The 19,526-nt window shown below is 40.0% G+C and overlaps 1 protein-coding gene across 3 annotated transcripts in view; it reads left to right on the top strand.

Moving 5' to 3' along the window:
- Positions 1 to 18,715, top strand: part of LOC135489904 (C-terminal-binding protein-like) — a 28,732-nt gene extending 10,017 nt beyond the window's left edge. Inside the window, exons 3-13 of one of the 3 annotated variants that reach the window (XM_064775533.1) lie at positions 1,593 to 1,657; positions 5,269 to 5,470; positions 6,893 to 7,050; positions 7,338 to 7,482; positions 8,186 to 8,392; positions 9,295 to 9,393; positions 9,954 to 10,079; positions 10,384 to 10,515; positions 10,819 to 10,989; positions 12,619 to 12,743; positions 13,957 to 14,133. In XM_064775533.1, the coding sequence (XP_064631603.1) occupies position 5,470; positions 6,893 to 7,050; positions 7,338 to 7,482; positions 8,186 to 8,392; positions 9,295 to 9,393; positions 9,954 to 10,079; positions 10,384 to 10,515; positions 10,819 to 10,989; positions 12,619 to 12,743; positions 13,957 to 13,989 (1,197 nt within the window). In that variant the 5' untranslated portion in view covers positions 1,593 to 1,657; positions 5,269 to 5,469 and the 3' untranslated portion in view covers positions 13,990 to 14,133. Of the gene's footprint in view, positions 1 to 1,592; positions 1,658 to 5,268; positions 5,471 to 6,892; positions 7,051 to 7,337; positions 7,483 to 7,531; positions 7,677 to 8,185; positions 8,393 to 9,294; positions 9,394 to 9,953; positions 10,080 to 10,383; positions 10,516 to 10,818; positions 10,990 to 12,618; positions 12,744 to 13,956 lie in introns of all 3 variants that reach the window. The other 2 variants (XM_064775532.1, XM_064775531.1) reach the window with 2 other exon arrangements.
- Positions 18,716 to 19,526: the final 811 nt, after the last annotated feature.

The raw sequence follows: 19,526 nt of genomic DNA, 5'->3' as shown, positions 1-19,526 counted from the left end.
GGCCAAGTGCTGTTCGAAATGAATTTTTTGTCACTCATTGTCTCTTGGCTACTAACTGAATAAAGATGTTCTTTACTCTCAGTAACCATGGTGACAGAATACACATCTGAATGACTAGACAATGGTATTTCCTATGGGCCTAGGAGGAGTGGATTTACAACCATTAGCCTGGCTGGTCTGTTGGAGGAGTTGAGTATTAGCGTGCAAAAGGCACCTTCTGAGCAATGATTGAGCAAGCGGTGATATATGGAACCTTATCTATTGGTCAAGATCATGCAAGGAGTTTGTTCTGGATTAGATCTGTCATACATGTGCCATAAATTTTCTAAGAATGTTGAAGTGGTCATCTTCTGCTATTAGAAATGGGTGTTACATGTATTTGGGTTTATAAGCTACATCTTTTCAATTCATCGTCCTCTCTCATATCTCTGTCTTCCTGTCCTTCAGCAGGATCTCCCTGCTCTTCCTTCCGGTGTTGTTCATACGAAGGCAAAAAGTGGACTGAAAGTGAGATGCCCATACTTCTTGAACATCTCATTGACATTCATGTACCCAGAGCGAACACCTTAAGAAGCGCAGGTCGATGAAGTACCATGACCATATCTCTTCTGTAGACACCATAATCCTCGTTCATTTGTCAAATGGCTTCCGCTCTGGATGCATGGTGCATCGGGTTCTAATGATTGATCGGCCATTGGCTGGCCCTACCCAGCATCCTAATGTGCTGTCGACTGCAACCAGGAATAACTGACTGACCTCTCCCCCTCTTGTGCAACTGATATATTTAGCGTGGAATTTCATTCAGGTTTTAAAATTGGCGCATTTCTGCTTTATGATACATTTGGCTTTTCAATGGCTCTCATGATTTATTGCTTTAGGAAGTGGTGTTGGTGACTTAATTTTGGCTTAATTTTGTCATTCATTTAATTCATGTCGTTTTATTTTTTATCTAGGTTAATTTTTGTTGGGTCAGTGAAACACGGATATTGTGAGAGCATGTAAAAAGGCTGGCCTCGTTGGTTATGGGAATTTAATGTCATAATGGTTTTTAAAATCCTGACTTTTTACATAAGTTCAGCATCTCATTTTGGTGGCCCACATGGCGTTAGTTATTGCGGCGCTACTGCTGGTAAGGTCTCCTACTTCACACAGAATGTTTTGATGTCGCAGACACTCTCGTGATGGTACCAACAGACGTCAGTGAGCTGTACTGCAGCAGATATCCACAAGCTTGGAAAAATTGGAATTCATTTTTCTCACAATATCCATCTTTCATTGATAGCTGCTACAATAGCCTGTATATGTGTACACACAATTCAGTCTGGCTTGTCGACTGGACCAAAGAATGGTCCTGAAATCTGGAATATCGATTTCCGACTGACACAGAGAATGTCAGTGTCAAGGAGACATATTCAGTTTCATTTCGTCTGGCCTTGAATTATGTCCTTTGTCGCTACCATAGCAGTTTCTTCAGTCCAGTGGCGAGTCGACTTAGTAGCAGGATAATTGCATGATATTCTTTATTTTTCGGTGTATTTATTTGAATTGACACTGTGTAATATTAAATCTCTGCATGCCATTCTGGTTATTAGGTTATACCCACACGTGGCTGCTCTAAGTAGTGTGCACACACCCACCAGCACCGGGACAGGAAAAGGTAGGCTCCACAATATTTTGTTTCATCTATCTCTTGCCCTCTCCTTTGCATGGAACACTCTTAAGCTTTTTTGGTGGCGGTGAAAGAAAATGAGAATCATGGAGCATGTAGGCTTGTCTCTCAACTTGGCCCCCTCCCACTGTCCCAGCCGATATATTCAACACCTTCTAAACCACCCCCCCCCCCCACCCCACGTCCTCTTTCATGAGCATACCTACATGCTTCATGATTGACCCAAAAATTTGAGTAGTGTGAAAAGTTAAACCCAAAGGCTGAGCAACTATCCATTTGAACTGGAACAATGGAACTGCTTATAAAATTCAAGAATGATCGGCCTAGATGTATCTATTATTTCCACATGTGCACAAAGACGCCTGGATTTTTGACAACCGAACATGTGTTGGAAATCTCTTATGTGTACTAATCCATACTCCAGACAGTTTTGAGGATAAGTTCACGCTAATCGGCAGTCCTTTACCTGCACAAGTCGTGCTCGAGAAGAAAGGATACCATGTGGTCAGTGATTGACTGTAGACGTGACCGGCATGCAGTTTACCAAAACGCATGCAAAAACATGTAATTATTGTCTAAATCTAAGCGCCAAAATGGACAGCCATGAACATCATATTTTGTTAATGTAGAATGTATGGTGGCTGCTTCTTCAGCGTGTAACATCAACAAAAACGTGCTCCTACCACGCCAGAACGGACAACCTTGTCAGTCTGATAGTGCATGCGAGATATGTGCCAGGCGTGGCCACACCTTCTTATATTACAGTATCACTGGACCGAAATACCCCATAGAAAGTAAAGTGAGACTGGCCTGCTAAGATGTGATTGTGATAAAGATTGCTGCCATTCAATACGATGGCTTGAGGCATGCTAGATTTGGTCTGATCCCATGAAGAATTCTATTCTAATGCTGATCTGGTTGTGCTCAACAACAATAAGTAGCTGGGCTAGTTTTGTTGAATTGAGTAGGAAATCACTATTACCCTAATTTGGACAACATGTGAACGACATCATGTACATAGTCCAGTGAACATGGGCAACGGTGAAATAAAAAAAAGTCTTCCTTCGTGTGTGTGTGTGTGATCTAAAGGCAAAGGATAAAAAGTTCCCCTGGAATTTCTACAATTTGGGCTTATGTTCAAAATTCACACTACTCAGTAAGTTTTGCATGCTACATAATCTCTACCTCTTAGCTCTAGTCTTGCTTCTTTGTCACATCATGAAAGTAGAATGTATTCTATGTTTGTTTTGGTGGTGGATCCAGAGGCAGAACAGTTTTGCTTTGTGGGTTGTTTTGAATAAACCGCTGAAAGGTTGCAATTATAAATCTTTGTGACATATCTGCAGCTGATGCAGTCCTGGGCAGTGTTATGTGTTTAAGATATAAAAATAAAAAACGGTGGTTTCACTCAAGTTGCAGTATTCATAGATCTCGTTTATGAATATTGTTGCTGAATATGGCAAAGAGGATAACCTTCTCAAAACAAACTTTCTGCATCTTGTCACCACAGGGCTTTGTATTGTTCCTAAAATATACTCAGTCATGATGTGTATTTTAGGAGCAATCCAAAGGCCTGCTCTGGGCAGATGCCCTTTCTGATGCTCTGGATCTACGGGTGGTGTTTGATCTGTTCACCAGCACGCTTTCACTCTCTGAGGTGAACTAAAATAAACTTCTCAATCTTAAAAGAATTCTCTCTATCAGCCTCCCAAACTTATCAACTCAACTAATGCTGGAAGCAACACATAGTGTGACATAAACATCTGATGAATTGCCAAGTATAGATACTGTAGTGTACAGTTAGTACAGCACATGTGCTAATTAGTGCGGTCAAAATGATCAGTGCTTTACTGATGATCCATGGGTGATATATATTAGGATATCATGTGGTAATGTTAAAATGAATAATCTTTTAGTTGAAAGTAAGTATTGTTCAGGTTGTCATCTCATTATTCTCAAATAGTTTCCAACTTCTCTGCTGGCCTGTCAGGAATGAAAAAACTTTCCAGAATGCAGTGTTTTTCTTCCTCTTTGTGAATACAATATTTTTTATTCATTTCCTTGTACAGTTAACTGTAACAACAACAGGGCAGTTCGAAATTCATTCTCGCAGCAGAAAATCTTCACTCTTTAGTATGGGATGTTCAATGTCACATTCTGATGATATTTGTTGAACAACTTGCTAGACAACCAACTCTGCTTTCGACTGATTATTTGGGCTGCCCTGTTCTGTGACTTCCTATCCTCCAACAGTCTTCTTTTCATCCTTGTCACCCCTCTCCTTCCATCACAACTAATCCTGTTTCTTGTCTGCTGTTTGATACTAACACCTTCAATTCAAAATATCTTGCTTTTTCAGCCATATCAGGCCTTATATTTTTGATGCAGTGTTGGATCCAATGCCCCTAAACCCTCAATTTGGTCTTCCATTGAATGTGCAAAATGCAAATTCCTTTGCATTGAGATCAAAATGAGTTGTCTCATCTTGCATAACAAAAAAAACGCTGGATCCGCCCCTGCATATTTGCATGACAAACTGCTTAGAAATGACAAAGAAAGAATATTGGGATTTTTTGCGGTGTTCAAGAGAAAAAGAAACATAATACTTCTATGTTGTATTTCCATGAACCTCGTGACTGATAAATTACAACACACCTTGTGCATGTTGCATTTTAAAATCGATGACCATTTGTTAAAATTATATTCCTGACATAAATTGTTAATGAACTGTAGTAAACTGAAGCATAAAATCAATCCACGTAATTGAACATTTGCAGGCAATTTGTACTACATGAGAAACATTGGAGGCAGAAAGAAATGCCATCCTTTGTGTTATCTTTAAAATGAATTGCTGCTCAGTTTAATCTATTGCAAGAATGATACGTTGCTGATGAAGCTGTGACACTAACACAATGAATATTCTACACCGATACATCACAAAATAATGTGATTCATTTTGTGATTCATGTCATTAATTAACAGTTTTTGTAGTGAAGACTCATTAAGAACATACAACCCTGTGTGAATTGGTATTCTGTATCAGCATTTAAATAACGGCCAAATCGACTCGCAAAAATAACTGATCGCTGCATTATAGCAGCGTCGTCAACTAACTGAACGACTCAATTAGGATTGGTGGTGTGATGGACTGGTCCTGTTCTGTATCCATGGCAATAATATTTATAAAAGCTTGAGTTACCGTCTCTTGTGACAGTACGTATGTGATTCGATCAATGGAGTTGTATTTTTAGAGAAGACAGGTTCTTAGGCGATGATTTTGGTTTTGTATCAAGAAGATAATGTTGGCATTGACTGCATTATGAATACCAAGGCCATCTTGATATATGTAATCCTCTTGGAGGTGGTACTTGTCATTGCAGTCATTCACACCTGCCACCTGGTTTGGCTATAAAGCTGCTAATTAAGGCTGAGTGGAACTGGGTCACTGATCTCTTGGGCTGGTTCATCCACCACCGTCAATGGTACCCTGAAACTGAACCATACCATATGCTGGAAATGTTGTGAATTCTGATCAGTTTGAACTAAGATTTGAATGCTCAACAATATTATTCACTCAACACGTTCCTGTTCCATTCTAGCTTCGAGTTTGTAGCGGCCATTTCCACGGAGGAGAGAAAAACGAAGGTGACGTACCCGTGCCTGACCCAAGCGTTGATCCACCGATCAAAGTGAGATTACCAATCTCCCGTTCTAACCCTGAGAGGAAGCGTTACGCACGAAAGCTGCATCCCGCCAGGTTTAACGTTACCAACGGGCACAGTTTGCCGAAACCAAAAGAGAGTAAGTATGGAGCGAAGTTCTGATGGAGGCCTTTGAAACATCTTTTCATGATTTTGCAATCAAAACTGATTTAAACTCATGTCTGAAATCATTCAGATAACAGATAAACTAAGGTATTCATCAGAAACTGCTGATAGTGATATATGTCACTCACACAATCACAACTTCAGCATTGATCTCTACTATGATGCAAATGACATCAAATGTCAAGTATCTCACTATGAACATGTGGCATGTGTATCTTGCCACATGTCCATGTGAAAAAATAGACTAGACTACATGCTGTTTGTTGTAGACAGTGCGGTTACAAATTTGAAGTGCTTCAATAATCCTTCAGAAGACATCTGGAGTTGTACATCAGGGCTTTTCAAGTGCTACATGCAGCTAAGGCCACTAGGGGGTGCCAGGCTGCTGACCCCAGAAGCTTCCTCTTGCATTTTGACTTCCCAATCACATTCGCTGGTTGTAAACAATGCATAATCTCCTGATTGTTTGCAACAGGTTATCATTGTGCTGAAAGTTTCATCAAACGGTCTGTTATAAAATATAATCATTCACAATAAACAACATCTTAGCTATGTGTTAACATATATCACAACAAGTACATCTCGTCAGACAAAGCCATAGTAACAAAAACACATATCCGTCTATCATTCAAATCATGTCAGCTGTAGTGCACCGTAATCTGCTGCGATAAGATGCACCTATCCAATACTGCTGCTGGATGCATTAAATATAAACCAATAGAGCACTTGTGTATGATATAACCATGACTGCCGTGAACAGTATCAAAAATACTTAGCCAAGCCAAGCGTTAGGTATTGATCGATCGTTCAAGGCTGAGCTTCTGTTAACGGCAGCAATGTGGGGCTGCAGGTGCTGTCCTTTATAATTGCCAAGCTGGGGAGGGGTGGCCACCATATTGCATCTTTAGTGTAAATGTCACAGTGCCACAATAATTGCTTCAAACACTGTGAGAGAAGAATAAAACAAGAAAAAAAACTTTATTTAGGGAACACATCTATTTTTGATAGCGGTCTCAAAGAAATCTACTTGGTTTACATTTTTCATCCTCATTAATTTGAAGGTTAAACATTATTTCTGTTACATGGAATATGCTAGTCTAACAAATGATGACATTTACAGTTAAAGCTGCTTCTGTTGACATTCTTTCTCTTGCCAAAAAATAAAAAAGAGCTTTCAAAAATAATGTCGTCACCTGACTGTTGGACAGTATTGTCATTGGTCACATCATCCACTAGCAGCCTAAACAGCTAGCTGGTTTTATGGAATTTGTCTTCTCTTTCATTTAAACGTACTACGTCAGTAGCTCTAGTCTAAGCACATGTTTGGGAGGAGTTGTCACTCAGTCACATGAGACTTTTTAAACCTCATTTCCTAACCTGTTCTCGTTCTTTCTAGTGGCTGGTAGAGGACCAATACCAAACGGCCCGATGCATCCCAGACCTCTGGTTGCCCTGCTCGATGGCCGAGACTGCTCCGTTGAGATGCCCATTCTCAAAGATGTGGCCACAGTCGCATTTTGCGATGCCCAATCGACGGGTGAAATACATGAAAAGGTGAGAAATTGTTAAAGTCGTTTACTTTCAAGGTTAGGAATGCTCGGAGGAAAGAGTTCACAAAGGAAGAAAAAAGCCGGTTGGCGCCATAACTTTGATTTGGTTTTATGAGCAATAGATGTGCCAAAAACAAAATTTGTTTGCTACAAGTTTAGTGATCAGCATTGAAGACTTGAACCCCTCTTTAGGGATAGTTTCGGTGAAATTATGTCACTTGGACTTGCACTCTCCGCACATAGATCATTGCACTTTCACCTATTAAACTTCATGTCTTTCTTCTTCTTAAGGTTTTGAATGAGGCCACTGCTGCACTTACATGGCACACAATAACACTGAACAAGGAAGATTTGGAAAAATTCAAGAATCTGAGAGTTATCGTTCGCATGGGCAGCGGTTATGATAATGTAGATGTTAAGGCTGCTGGAGAACTAGGTATGAACCAATAACAGTGGGTTGATAATCGTGTATGGTCTTTTTGCAGGTTTTGACTGAAGCCACAGCTGCCCTTTTGTGGCACACAATAACACTCAGCAAAGAGGATTTGGAAAAATTCAAGAATTTGCGGGTTGTCGTGCGCATTGGTAGTGGTTATGATAATGTTGATGTGAAGGCGGCTGGCGACTTAGGTGAGGAAGCTTGCCGATGTTGACAAACATTTGACTCTAGCCAGCCGTAATCTCACAAGGCATGCCTGCTGGCTTATTACCATGCTGGTTCATCAGATTGCTCATGTACTGGTTAGAATCTGAATTGTGGCAGATCGGTGAACGGAAGACATTTCACTCTCCAATGCATTGGACAAAAGATTTGGTGATTGTACTGTCACCAAATACTGGTATTGACTTGATAATAGTATGATCAATCTGATGAACTAGCATGAGAAAATTCCTTTTGTGTACTCCAAACTTGTTGTTCTCGACAACTCATAAATTGGGGACATATTTTCTTGTCCTGAAATGAGTTGCTACAGTGGCCAGTCACATCTGTTGCAGGTCACAATAGACTCGCAAGAATCTTTTCTGGCGGGTCTGTTGTGACTCCTCACTGGTATATTCAATGTGATGGGCCGCCGTAGAAGGCATCAAGTAACATGTAAATCCACTTGAACTTTCTAGACCTTGATCACTCTTTTCAGGCATTGCTGTTTGCAATGTGCCCGGCTTCGGCGTTGAGGAAGTTGCCGACACCACTATATGTCTCGTACTCAACCTGTACCGACGGACATACTGGTTGGCGAATATGATGCGTGAAGGCAAAAAGGTATCTGGTCCGGAGCATTTACGAGAGGCGGCAGCAGGTTCGGCAAGGATCCGTGGAGATACTTTAGGCATTGTTGGCCTCGGTATGTATGCATTTGTCGCTTTGTGTGAGTACTGGCTACTGCAGGTTTGTCCGCAACCTATTGATGCCGGTTGATGTTTTGAGTAGTTGATGGATTTAGTATGATTTGTATTCTTCTTTGATAACTGTTAGTTGCCAGATTGGCAGCGCTCAGTAGCTTTCTGATTGCTTTGGTGAAGGGTGAGTTTAGCATGGTTTTAGCTTGAGCATCCTGCAACACTTTTGTTGGTTAGACGCTTATTCCTGTTATCGTAACAGGTCACAGGTACCTATCTAAGTACTCCTCGTGTTTCCACCATGCAATAAGTGACCTCAATTCTGGGGGAACACCAGATTGGCTACAGTCGTATAACTGTTGTGTGCATATTGGATCTAAGAATGCCTCTATGAGGAAAACCATCTTCCTGGTAGAGATAGAATTAGTCCTGTAAAAAAAGAAGCATGTCTTTTGATATAGGTTGCAGCAACAAGGTATAACACGCATTCTGTCCTCTTAATGACTGGATGCTGAAAACCGGATTGCTAGACTAAATAGAAAGATAATTAGCCCCAAGATATCATGTTGTCTTTGGGGTCAGTCCCTTGCTGACATTTGTTATTTGATAAGAAGTAGCGAGTTCAGATTTGGTATGTAGTGTTTGTCATGTGGCTTTTGTCTTGCTTGGTTGAAGTCTGCACCATGGGAATGTGCATATTGTCTTCTCAAATGACTCTATGTTTAAAACCATGTTGCTAGAGAAACAGGAAGATAATTAGCCCCAAGATAATGTGTTGTCTTTGGGGTCAGTCCCTTACTGACAATCTTTGCATGTCTTTGAAGTGTAGGGTCCCCTCTCCTGTCTGAAAGTGAGTGTAATTCTTTTAGATGATTTGTAACCCTGTGTCTTGTTCCTTCTACTTCAGGTCGAGTTGGTACAGCAGTCGCACTCAGAGCAAAGGTGTTTGGTTTCAATGTTATCTTCTATGATCCATATCTTCCAGATGGCATAGAAAAGTCATTAGGTATGTATCAGTCAAGTAGAGATTAGAAAAGTGAAAATGCGATAATGCTAGTAAATGACTTTATAGTCTTGTTAAGTTTGAGTTACTGAGTGTAAAGCAGTTTGTTGTTGTGCGGGTATGAAAATAGCCTTGAGTAACTGTCCAATATGTCCCACATGTGACTATTGGACAATCACAATAACCAAGGCTCACATTAACAGGTATTTACAACATTGGACCTGTTGGGATGTTGAGTTCCTCTTCAGTCAGCCGCGTCATTAAAAGACTGCTTTGTAAGTGGTCAAACTGTAATGGAGTGGTTTACAAGACCTGAAAAGTTACGAGGCATCCTTGCAGTTTCCAGACGCTCCTTTCCCAAGTTGCAGAGTCAGGTTCAGTAGCCGATAATGCAGAGTTTGTTTGCTAGTGGAGATTATCCCTAGTATCAGACTTTGACATGGGAAGTAGTGTTTTTGAATACCACACATGATTTACATTTTGTTATGCAATGTCGTATCGAGGTATTTCAACATATCATCTTCCTGTTCCTTTACATCTATGTTTGCTTTTTCTGCTTTCAGGCATCACACGGGTATACACGCTGCAAGACCTGTTATTCCAAAGCGACTGTGTGAGCCTTCACTGTAATCTGAATGAACACAACCATCACCTCATAAATGACTACACCATAAAACAGATGAGGCCAGGTAAGGCTAAACAACAGAAGAATTTGTCCACTGACTCATTAAGGTGTTCATCCCCCTTTCACAAGAGTTCGTTTTTCGTGAGCTGTGATAATGAACCAAACTACTTGTTGTTCCTTCGGCAATAGGCCTAGTCGAGATAATGCCCTTCTGTTGATTGGTTGCCGCATGTGCGGCCTTGGGGGCAGCTGAAAAATCTCTTGACTTCCAATCCATACTTTTATTTACAAATTGTACCTCGAAACATCATCTTGAAATATGCTCTGAATGTCCTCTTATGCTCTGAATGTCCTCTTCTCCCATCCAGGTGCGTTCCTGGTGAACACAGCTCGAGGTGGCCTGGTTGATGAAATTGCTCTGGCATCTGCTCTTAAAGATGGACGTATTCGTGCTGCAGCTTTAGATGTGAATGAAAACGAACCATTCACTCTTACAACAAGTAAGTGTTAGAATAATCCCATGTGACAGACGACGAGAGCAAGGACTGCTTACATATACAGCTTCAGGCTGCATAAATGACAGTCGATGCTTCATCAAGATATATGCACCAATGCACACAGTTCAGTCTTCTTCCAATTTGACAACAGGTTTTGCCGATTGAGTATAGGAATAATAAAGTAAATGCTTTCACTTTGTGTACGATTTACACAAGGCGTTTCTGTACAAAACTTACAGTAAAAGCATTTACTTGTCTTTACCACTGTAACTCAGAATTTCATCCTTCTTTCCTTCTCCCTTGCAGGTGCATTGAAAGATTGTCCAAGCTTGATCTGCACTCCACACTCGGCATTCTTCAGTGACCAGAGCATGACAGAACTGCGAGAAATGGCAGCTGGCGAGATTAGGCGAGCAATTGTTGGGCGGATTCCCGACAGCCTACGCAACTGTGTCAACAAGGAGTATTTTTCAACAAGTGAGTATGTGGCCTTAGATTCATTTCAGCAGTAGATTTGTAGAAAAATTTAGCATTTTTGAAAGGGGCTGCAGTAGAAGGAGATAAGTTTTGTTTGTATTCTTACAATTTTGGTACCTTTTTGCTCAGGGCGCGTTATCAATTTAACACAAAATGTGAACAAGGTCTGCATCATCAGCACACCCAAGTTCCACGAATAATTATCCAAGTGAGTCTAATAATGACTGCTTTTTTATCCATTCCAAAGTAAATGACTTTATATGAATTCTAGAATCTGATGATCCAATTCCTTGTGGAAGTCACTCAATGGTACCTCTGTTAGGTGAGATAGGTCGATATACGACTCACACCATTCCGCGGTGCAAATGGCAAATCTGTAATGCATATTGGATGTTCCACATATGTAGTTAAGGGATTTGCAGTACCACATATGTAACCAAGATAGGTCATCTTCTTGGAAATTCTACGATGCAATTTTTTTCAATGTATGTGAATTCATTCACAAACTGCATGCAAAGAATGAAAGATACTCGGTGTTTTCTTCGGCAGGTTGAGCTGACACATGTAAATTCTAAAATGAAGCTATAAAGCTGATATGCGTGGGGCCTCATATTTAGCCCTGTTATTCACTATCTTATTTCCTACCGAATGCATGCCATGTTGTACAAAACTATCATCAGAGATGCGGACGAGCTACACTGTAGGAATATTCGTATCAATGAACCACTGAAAAGATGAGAGAGGTTGAGTATTGAAGGCTCTGAACCATCATGAATTTCGTTGTTGGATTTCTCAAATGACCATACTTAACGATATCGTTCAGTGGCCTGTGCAACGTTTGTTGAAGTTTCATTCTGTGGGGTGGTGAAATACTTGGCTTGAATCTGAATTCCCATTGGTCATCGGACCGTGTCACGTTTGTTGTGTGTTTTGGTGCATTGGCTTCCTCTGGTCTCCTGATATGCTTGTTGAAAGAGTCAGTAGGTTGCATGTAAAATCGTTCCAATTACTTTTTACCTGTGAAATACCAGCAAGATAAATCACAACTGACCAAATTCTGTGCTGAAATATTGCCATGTGATCGGGTACTCTAATCAGCGGTTCAAAAGGCAGAAGTCTTGGCACCAAACAAATTTATCTCAGATGACTCTGGATTGTTTTGAATGCTCACTGAGACTAAAGTTGATTATAAAGCTGTGTAGTTCCAATCTACTTACGCTTTTAACAGTTCAAGGTGTCAAGATTGACTTGAAATTCAGTTTTGGGCTGGGCTTGTCATTCTTTTTCCTTCCTCGCATGTTGTATTGATTTTTAATTGATGCAATAGAATTTGTTAATGTGTGTTTATTTGACAACTTCTGCTTACACAGGAATCAAACCTGTTGATTTTCAAGAAATCTTGAACAAAATGGATACATCTTTCTATGTTTCGTTCATTTTCTGCTCCCTAAATATCAAGGTATATTTTGTGCTGAGATTAAAGCAAAACCCAACTATCACGTTTCGTTGTGTCGGGTTTCGTTTGGTGAAGTGCACATACGAATATTAAGTTGCCTGTCCCTTTTGAGCACTTCTAAAGCTGATCAGATAAAATGTCTTACTAAACTTGGCCTCTTTTATATCCAAAAGGGACTGAAGGTGGTAACAAGAAAGGGGGTCCGACTCCGTTGGGGAGACCCTTCTCGGACTATTTGGGAACCATGGCCGCACGTGCTGAACCCGCTGCTAGAGCCCCTGATGCCTGGGAAGACCAGGTTAGTTTTTTATTATCCTGGGTGTGAAAAATAAAGTTGAAAACTTTGAACGGTTTTTCAATCAAAAATCATCAAGTGCAATGGTATTTCAAGTGGCATTCCATTTATAATTGAAAAACCCTTTGAATTGTTGATCAATCAACATGGTTTTTTCCACACCCAGCATTCGACCAGTCAGGGGCAGTTTCTAGTTCTTCTGGTCATTTCTAGCTCTGCTTGCGATGCAAACTTGTTTTCTTGTGGGCCAACTGCATTCTTTGCAACACCACTCCCGCTTGTCTTATTCCTTCACTTAAATCTTTGCAACAGTATTGTTTTGTAATTTTGCGTTCTTGGCTTCATTTTCCTAACATTGTTCTGAGTGTAGTTTTGTTCAAAAGTATAGTAAAACAGAAGCTCTCTAGACTTTTGGGTGTTAGGCTTGTTTGAGTTTCACAGTTTAGTTGTTGGTAAAATGGTATCAGTTTGATGTAGGCTTTTTGCCGTGTTTTAGGCGATAGCGAAACTACTGTTACTGAGTAGTTGATTTGCAGTGACCTAGTTCCATCTCTGGTGATAGATTTGCACATACCGGTAGTTTGAGAAAGATATGAAAGTCGTTGGCCTGAGGCAACAGTAAATTCTATTGTCATTTTCTCATAAAGCACTTCTTAAAAAGTTCTGGTTACTTCTACTAAGTAAAAGTATACAGTGGAAGCTTTCTAATTTGGAAAATCCGTGGACCAGAAATGTCATTGTCTGTTCAAGGTGTCCTGATCTCAGAGCATCAACTGAAGTTCCCAGGGAAGCAAAAGGTTGAAAGTGACGTGCGGAAGTATTTTATGACCCTTAAAAACGTGTTTTGGCTTATTTTTTCCCAAAGCAGGACATCATATTATGGGATTTGTGATTCGAAACATGACTTAATGTGCATTTTGAAAATGGGGAAAGATTTTTCATTTGGGAATGAAAAAGATTGCGAATCTCATTAACGACCTTTTATTACTCGAGGGACCAATACTGTAAACTCAGAAATGTTTGAGTGCCTTTTTTGCAATTACAGATGAAATGTACAAGGCTGCAAGTCAAGATGGAGAACCTGAATAAGATTACTCTTGCAGGGTTGTCAAAACACTAAATTAAAGTGTACCTTTCATGAAGCAGCAAAATAAAATGGTCGCGAATATTTCCTCCCAAATTGAACTTCATCTAACCATCTCTCATCTGTTTTCAGGAAGTGCAGCCCCTCCATTTCCCGATAGCGTGAATGGTTCAGGAGGTGGAGGATACGGTGCATTCAATCCTGTAGGCGTGCATTCAACCACCATGGATACCCACCCCGGCGCTCCACACGTCCCTGCCCATGGTACACCACACAGCACGCTCGGAGACACGTCCAATCACTTGCCGAAAGCAGAAAGCTCGTCATGAGGATAATCACAGTGCAAAAAGAGTGGTTGAACTGATAATGTGTTGGGAAAGTTGGTCCATGAATACGGTGCCCTTGAGTTGGAGGGTTCATAGTGGAAAATCTGGCTTTGGAAGTCTGCGCCCAAAAGCTATTCAGCCTGAATATGGTTCAGAAGTGTGGTAAACTCATCTATATTTGCTTTTGGTGGCGTCGAAATGGACAATCTGTGTACCTGAAGTTTGTCGAAAGATCTGTACCCTCTATTGCCAGAGTCGTTCTGTAAAGAGTTGTATCAGCCATTACCGAGTTTGGTGGCTTCTACTAAAGTCAATGATTGGTTTCATGGTCTAGCTTGTGACAAAAAATGCAACTGAAGAATCTGCCATGCTGTACTTTGTATAGTAAAACTTCGCTCAGGGTGCTGTATGAATGGACAAACTATAAATATGGTCGCCCCATCCTGGATTCGGTAGCACCCTGTGTATGTATAGCTACAGGGTATGTACAAGTTTGATCAAAATTGGGGTAAAATTCATCCAATAATCGTTAAAACTGGCCTCGGAGTCGCCGTGTTATCATTTCATGACCATACATTATCACCCTTTTCCTGGCTGGAGAGGATTTTTGAGCAATTGGATGCACCTCCTTGGGAAAAGTTTAAAAATCACTCCAAATTTGCAGTTGAACAAAAAGTGTCAGAAACAGTTGTCACAAAAATAAGAATGAAAATTTTTTTTTTGGATAATTTCTAAATTTTATGGAATTTTTCTACAGTGTTTTCTAGCCCATCAGATGGGTGCCGAGTGATTTTTAGATATTTTCACATATATACTCGAGTTGCACTATGACAGAAATCACCTTCAGTCATTTAGGGGTTCTTGTAAATAAAGCATAGTTAGGAAATTACGAATTATTTACGGATCATGTAATTACAAAGAATATCGCGCATATTTTTCGTTGAAATTTCTAGTTCACACCAGTTTTTTGTTTTTGAATGTTTGTCTCAGTAATAGGCTGCAGCAATAGAGAAAATGCACTGCAGCAAAAATGCCTGGGCATCTGATCAATTTATAGGTGGCGCCACATTCTTTGTACATAAAACCTATAATAGATCTGAATCATCTCATTTTATCAGAGTGGAGGTTTGGTGAGAGGGGGATGGGGCATAAGAAAGCCACAAGATGTGCCTGTCAGTGGTGTATTAATCAGACCATAGGGCTATGCTTATTGTCAAAAGAGGCCCATTGAGGGTTTGATTTAAAATTCTGTTTGTCATAGGACTGGACTGGTACTTATGTTTAACACTGCGGGTAATGGGATGTTGACATATCATTCCTTGTACTTAATCACCATTGTCAAAGGAACAAGATTCAGAATCATTATTGAGAAGAAGTTATCTTTTTCTGGTTGTCGGAGAAAAGCCTAAAATGTAGAACCACACCTTTCGGAAAATTAAAGTCCGATAAGGAACGCAGTAGAGAGTTATTATCCAACATTACACTTAAACCCTAGTCCATGCTGAAACCTTCCAGCAGACTTCAGATGAGCTGCTCGGTCAACGTACTGACCTTAGCATTTCTGACCTGTACCCATTTATTTATACACCTGGATGGAGTAATGCAAGCGAGACAATGAACTGCCTTGAGTCTCAGGCTGAGTGTGGGGTTTGTATGAGGGATTTCCTGATCGTCAGCCTGGAGTATGAGCCACTAGACCACACCAGCTCCTATGGGAAAAACCATTACTGTACTGTACAAACTTTGATTTGTGGTTTCTTTGAAAAGAGTTCACACAGGCTTTAAACTTGCCAAATCCTCCGTCTGCTCTCTCGCCAAGCTACATAACACAGCTGCTACTACAAACATCTCCATAATGTTTTTGTATTCATTGTGCGAATGTCATATGAGACCTTAGTGAATTTTATACGCCTTTCTTATCATTTTATACGATGGAAAAACTGCCGGCAAGGCATGGGGGTTGTTCTGATCGCAGGGCCATTTCTACATCATACTGGGTTGGATATATAACCAATATATCTTTGGCATTTTGTATGTATACACGGAGGTCCCATGGGATATTGGCAGGGTATTTGGGAATGAAGAATGTTGCCAAGACTTGGAATGTTCGAGACACAATTGCAAAAAAAGAAGGAAAAAAAACATGCAACCATTTTTTAGGTATCCGGACGTTTTTTTGGCATTTGTAAAATATGGATATTAAGTTTTTGCCTCACTGGCCACCTTCATTTTACCGAAAAGCAAAAAGGACGAAGCAATTAATTATGCAATAATAAACTCCATTATTGGCAGCATTCTTGATTGAACCATTTTCCCCAGTGTGTGTTTCATTTGTCTCTCTGTATAAACCATGTATTATATCGCAGTGTATGTTGTTGTATACAGGTGCGCTGTAGGTATTTGCCGGTTTGAGAGATTTCATCATCGTCGTGTATCATTGCATGCCATTTTTCTATCATAGACGCCTCTAATCTTGTATAAAAACTTTAATACCTGAGCTCTGAGCCAGTTTAGACCTTTTGTCATCTATTGCTGCCGATGGGCCGTGTGTCAGGTATGCGAGTTATCTTCTGCTGCTGACGGGCAAGCCGTTAGGTATGAGGGTAGAGATTGCAATAATTTGCATCCATATCTGAAGACGGTCACAGCAACAGTTGAAAGGGCAATTTTTCTAAGATGAAATGCATTTACTCGTACGCCAACTTAATAATTAGTTTTAGTTGAAAGCTATTTAGTGCACATTTGTTTGCTCATATATCGCTCCTGAAGGGCTGAACTAAACCACTTTTATCTTAGTGCAGTATAAACCATTAGCCTGGAGTCCTCTGCAGGTACAGGATAGAATTTTTAAATGTCAAATGTTTAATTGTAATATAAATGGAAAAACCTGCAGTATTGAGAAAATTATAACATGGATAATGGATTAAAACTGTGCATTTGAGGAGTTGTTAATGTATTTTAAGATTCAGAGAGGCTACAAACTAATTGAACATGGAACAGCCTAAGATGATTTTTTGCACTGAACTTGTTGTATCCCTTGATGATAAAGCAAGTCATTTCAAATATGTTGAGAGACAGATTTGAAGACTTGTGACAAAAATGATCAGTATTTCAATGAAGACACTCTACCGGTGGAGAGCTGTGATTATTGAGGGTCATCTGGTATCGAGTAACTAATGATAATGTGGGTTAATAAGTTAGAACTAGTAGGTTTGGAGTCTGAAACATCCTGAGAGTGGCCTTTTTAATACCACTCATGCTATTGTACTCGAGATATCTTCTCTCATCCAAGTGGATCACGCAAATCGCAATACTGTGAATGCGATCATTTCATACTTGTCCTTATAGAAAAACAGAATTTACGATGTGCACAGAATTCATCATAAATGAACCTAACCCAACTGGGCAAGTAATAACTCTCAATGAGCACAACTCCTCGATTCTTTTCCTTCATATTCTAATCAGTTCACAAACAGAAGTTACCAACAGAAAAGTTATCATTGTTTCTCCACAAATGAATCATTGTGTTGGTGGGGAGATTGACAGATTTGGTCTGTTTTCGTTTCGTTGTGACTTTACTTCTAGTGTCCGTCCAAAACGTTAAGCATTTAATCCTCCTATTTCAGCCGTTGTGCATTACCAGAGCCTCCAAAACAATTCTTTGGAGTCATTTCCTTTATTCAAAACAAAACATTTGTGAACTGTTGAGAAAATGAATCAATTTGCGACTTTATAATCTATCCGCTATTAATCATATCCATCTCACATGTAAACACTGTAGATATGAATTCTGACATACAGGTACTATTCAATTTACATTAATTTGCATTCGGCGAATCATTTTGACATTTCCATTGCAAGAGCATCGATCAGGCTTCAAAAGCATCTAATCCATCTTTGATTCCTTCAAATATCATTGAAATTAATTAGACATTAATTATATCGTCTATTGGTGAAAACTAAGGCCAAGCAGAATGAATGGTTGGTTTTCTATCAATTCAGATATTTCATTGAGTTTTCTGATGCTCGGTACATTGTATCTAAAATTTCAGTTGGGGACATTTTTGACAATATTTAAGGCCTACAGTCAAAAATTTATAAAGTTTTATATATTTTTGATATTACAGTGCTGTATGAGCAACAGTTATTAGGTTTTGTCAGGTGAAGGCTTCCACAGGAGGTGGATAAAATCTATTTGACATCTGATGACAATAGAAAGCAGTTGTTTATTTTGCCTGGCCTGCAACGTATGATTATGCAGTGACACATACTTACGAGTTAGCAACACTTAATTAATTACTGTGTGTATCTTGCATTATAGAGAACCTCATCCCAGGTGTCGAACAACACTTGGTCCAAGTTCCAATAACTGTAATACCGGAGCGAAGATGAACATAATTGACCCTGGGACGAGGCTGATCGGCATCTCATGATGATCATTTTTTGTGCGTTTTGATATGTTTGTGTTTCATGTACAAGCTGTCATGTAGATCTTAGGTACATGTAGTAGCTAATCATTACTGATCTTCCAAGCCCAGATTTGAAATAAAATATCATAAACTTGATGTGTTTGTTTTCTTATCTCTTGTTCGATGCTGACAATGAGGCTTGATAGTGTGCCAAACCAAGGCATCCACAAGTTTGTCTTGGTATCAAAGCTGGTAGAAAAAGGAACCTACTTTTAAAGTACAATTGATAGGCAGCAATTCCGCACAGAGGGGGTTAATTTTGAGAGAAAAAAGGTACATCCATTTCATAAGGCAGAAATTTTGCAAGAACCAAATATTCCCACGGTCAGAGCCAAACGGGATGAGAGGGTTAATGGAAACCTTGTTCCTAGGAAAAGGTTTAAAATTTCTTGATGCATTACATCTGCAAGTTTCATTTTTTGATCCTGGGTACAAGGTTGTTTATTAACCCTTGCAGGCAGTTTGGCTCAGACCGTGGGAATATTTTTTTTGTAGGAATTTTCATCGTCTTGGAGAGTATTTAACTTTTATGGTGATATTAACCCCATCTGGGCTGGTGGTCTCTACTATGAACTCTTTTACCTCCATCTGACACACCATCATGAACGGGGGGGGGGGGGGGGAGGGGGGCCAATCAAATTGCTCAACACAAAGTTATTGAATGATGTGAGGCCTAGTCTTCGATTATGATGGCTTTCAGTCCGTGTCTCGTGTGACAAACATGAGTGAGTGTACTGTTAGTGTTGTCGCGACATGGATGCGTGGGAAAGGAAGGGAATGCAGGGAGACTATTGATAAAGTAACAGCCCTTCTGTCGGCTGATCAGGCGGGAGTCATTGTCGTGATACTAGATACTGGAACAACATACAGGCTATCTACTTAAACAGAATAGCCCTGATCATGGTGT

This window comes from Lineus longissimus, chromosome 6 (genome assembly GCF_910592395.1).
Source record: "Lineus longissimus chromosome 6, tnLinLong1.2, whole genome shotgun sequence".
Taxonomy (NCBI): domain Eukaryota; kingdom Metazoa; phylum Nemertea; class Pilidiophora; order Heteronemertea; family Lineidae; genus Lineus; species Lineus longissimus.
This window is presented reverse-complemented; position numbering and strand designations above follow the sequence as displayed.